Source organism: Triticum aestivum, chromosome 4D (genome assembly GCF_018294505.1).
Source record: "Triticum aestivum cultivar Chinese Spring chromosome 4D, IWGSC CS RefSeq v2.1, whole genome shotgun sequence".
Lineage (NCBI taxonomy): Eukaryota > Viridiplantae > Streptophyta > Magnoliopsida > Poales > Poaceae > Triticum > Triticum aestivum.
In genome coordinates, this window is record NC_057805.1 from 388,907,924 (window position 1) to 388,910,454 (window position 2,531).

The window sequence follows — 2,531 nt, forward strand, 5'->3', positions numbered from 1 at the left end:
AACTAAGTGGGGGGTTAGGAAGCTAGAAGGCGGCGAAAGTACTGGCCTCATCGTCAATAGGCAAGAAAGAAAATATTTCAGAGATATAAATCTATTTTTTGAAAATATAAAGGTCTTGGGGGTCTGCTAGATGAGCTAAAAAAAATTCCCCCATTTATTAGTCGTAGGGGTCGGCTTCATGCCTCTGAAATCTAACAGCAATCCATAACCATCGGCCATGGGACGTCATTACAGCCATTACTCATAATACAGACCAACAGAATTCCTTCAGGATGAGAGCAAACCAAAACGGTAGGAACCTACCAAGGAAATAGGAATAAGTTCCAATTCACAGGTTGTAGAATCCAAATAAGACCCTTCTGGATTTGACACAGACAGCAATAGCAAAGCTTAGACTGAGCAGAACAAGCACAAAGATAATCCACAACACGAGCAATCGCACGCAAGCAGCTAGTTCCCAATTCTCAAACTCATAAACCATTACCCATTACAACATTTGTTGAGTCTAGGGAGAAAATTCAACTGCCATGACACATGTGTCTTATGGATTACACAAGTCACAAATATAAGATGACGACATAATGGCAGCATGATTTAACATAACAGTCTTGCAAAATATAGCTGAAAAAACACAAAGACCTAGTAGACAAGACACCATCACCAGTCCAAGCCTCTGAAAAACTGTGTCGCAGAGGCCCATCACACTGAAAGGTCTTGATAAATCATATGAGAAGCTTCTCGATAGCATCCTGTGATTCACAAAATTTAAAACAGGGTTAATTTTCAGAGAAAGGGTACACACTAGGGTAAAACAATAAGGCGGCTGTATAGAAAATCAGCAGATATCAGAAGATGTGGCAGAAAGGATCACCTTAAGACTCTGAATGGGCTGTTTCAGCTGGCTACCCTCGTTGCTGGTCACTGAGCAAGCAATGACCGGCCTAGTCACTCCACAAGCACGCCCAAGGGCTTGCTTTGAAGGGACAAAGACATATGGCACATTCTGCATCATACAACAGATGAGTTCAATAAGTTTACTTTCATCCATTGTCACAAACACAAATAAACATTATTCATCCATGTGCAAAAACAAAAGGAAGATGCAAAAGATTAAGTAGCAAACGGTTAAATCATGGGATGAAACATATACAACACATAAATGTCAAGATTAATGCACAACAGCGAATCAGCTCCACTGCAATGAGATTTGCAAGGCTGAGTATCAAACTATCAACAGGTACACTGAACTCTGCCTGAATGACTGATGAAGTACCAATGTAAAAGGATGCAACAAGCCACTAAAGAAACAAAATTGAAGTACTGCTGTTAAAAGACGTGATTTTTTTCACATAAAGCCTTAAGAGTTCTTCCAGCAGCTGTGTGCTGATACAAACAGTTTCAAGAGCAGGTCCACATACACAGTCCTTAAAACTGCTCGCATGAGCAAACCTCTTGTCAGAGTAAGCATACTCAAACTTCCAATCATAGCAGACTGGTAACCATAGAGTATGCAGTATTACGAGCACATCATATATTCTGATAACCACCACACAGCACAGTATTACGAGCTTTATTAAACTAAAAAAACATTACACGGTCTCGCTATAACCACACCACGCAAGCTACAGCATACAAATTTACAGCAATAAGATGCAGTATAAGGACAGAATTTATACCTTGTCCTCCGCGAGCAACGGGAGGTGGAGGAGGATTTCCAGCGGCTCCGTGTCAGCTGCCATCACCACGAACTCCGATATTCCCCTGTTGAGAGTCTTGGTCGCTGGGGGAAAACAAAAAACACATAAATTCAGATCACAGGGATTGAAATCAACAGAAACAACTAAGGCGCACTGCTAGGGATTGGTCACCTTCGTTGGCGCCCTTCTTGAGCTGCTTGTAGTTGGCGGCCTGCTGGACGAGGTCGAGGATCGTTATCGTCAGCTGCGAGTCCGCCAGCGGGTAGGCCTTGGGGTTGACCGTCTCCTGACTCTGCAAAGCACCCCCAAAGAAACAACAACCGACGGTCAGCACGGGCGCGGCGGGGCTCGGCTCGATCCGCGACGGCGGAACGGGCGGAGTCGAGGACGGAGTCGGGAGAAGGAGGAGGAGAGGGCTCGTTACCATTTTCCCGACGGGTTGGTCGGCTTGGAGGCGCGGGGAGGAGGGGGAGGAGGCGGCCGCCGCGGGTGGGGGAGCTTGGCGCTAGGGCTTTCGGGGGGCGGGTGAATGGAGCTAGGGTTTATCGCGGGCCTGTGGTGGCCTCATATAGCCCGTGGGGCGGGTGGTTTCGACGGCTGCGATTGTCTTCGTGATTCTTCCTTTCCCCGTTTGTGTGTTTCGGTCTTCGCTCCTTTTCCTTGGCTGCCAAGGGCCGTCAATGAACGTCCAGCCCTTTGTCGCGCCGCCATCGTGGCTGATATTTTTGAGTCCGTTCGCCTTTTTTCCTTTCCTCTGGCTACGCGAGGAATCTCTTTTTTTTCCTTAGAGAAAAGAAAGCCAGAGTGCATCTTATTATCTGATTATTGTCAGGA

At 46.1% G+C, this 2,531-nt stretch overlaps 1 protein-coding gene across 1 annotated transcript; it reads right to left on the minus strand.

Annotated features, from left to right (window-relative positions):
- Positions 1–451: 451 nt before the first annotated feature.
- Positions 452–2,266, minus strand: LOC123098104 (NHP2-like protein 1). The gene is made up of 5 exons (XM_044519983.1): positions 2,122–2,266; positions 1,869–1,989; positions 1,677–1,780; positions 872–1,003; positions 452–749 (listed from the first exon to the last, which is right to left on the minus strand). The coding sequence occupies exons 1-5, from the start codon at positions 2,122–2,124 to the stop codon at positions 723–725; spliced, it is 387 nt and encodes a 128-aa protein (XP_044375918.1). The 5' UTR covers positions 2,125–2,266; the 3' UTR covers positions 452–722.
- Between the last annotated feature and the right edge of the window lie 265 nt (positions 2,267–2,531).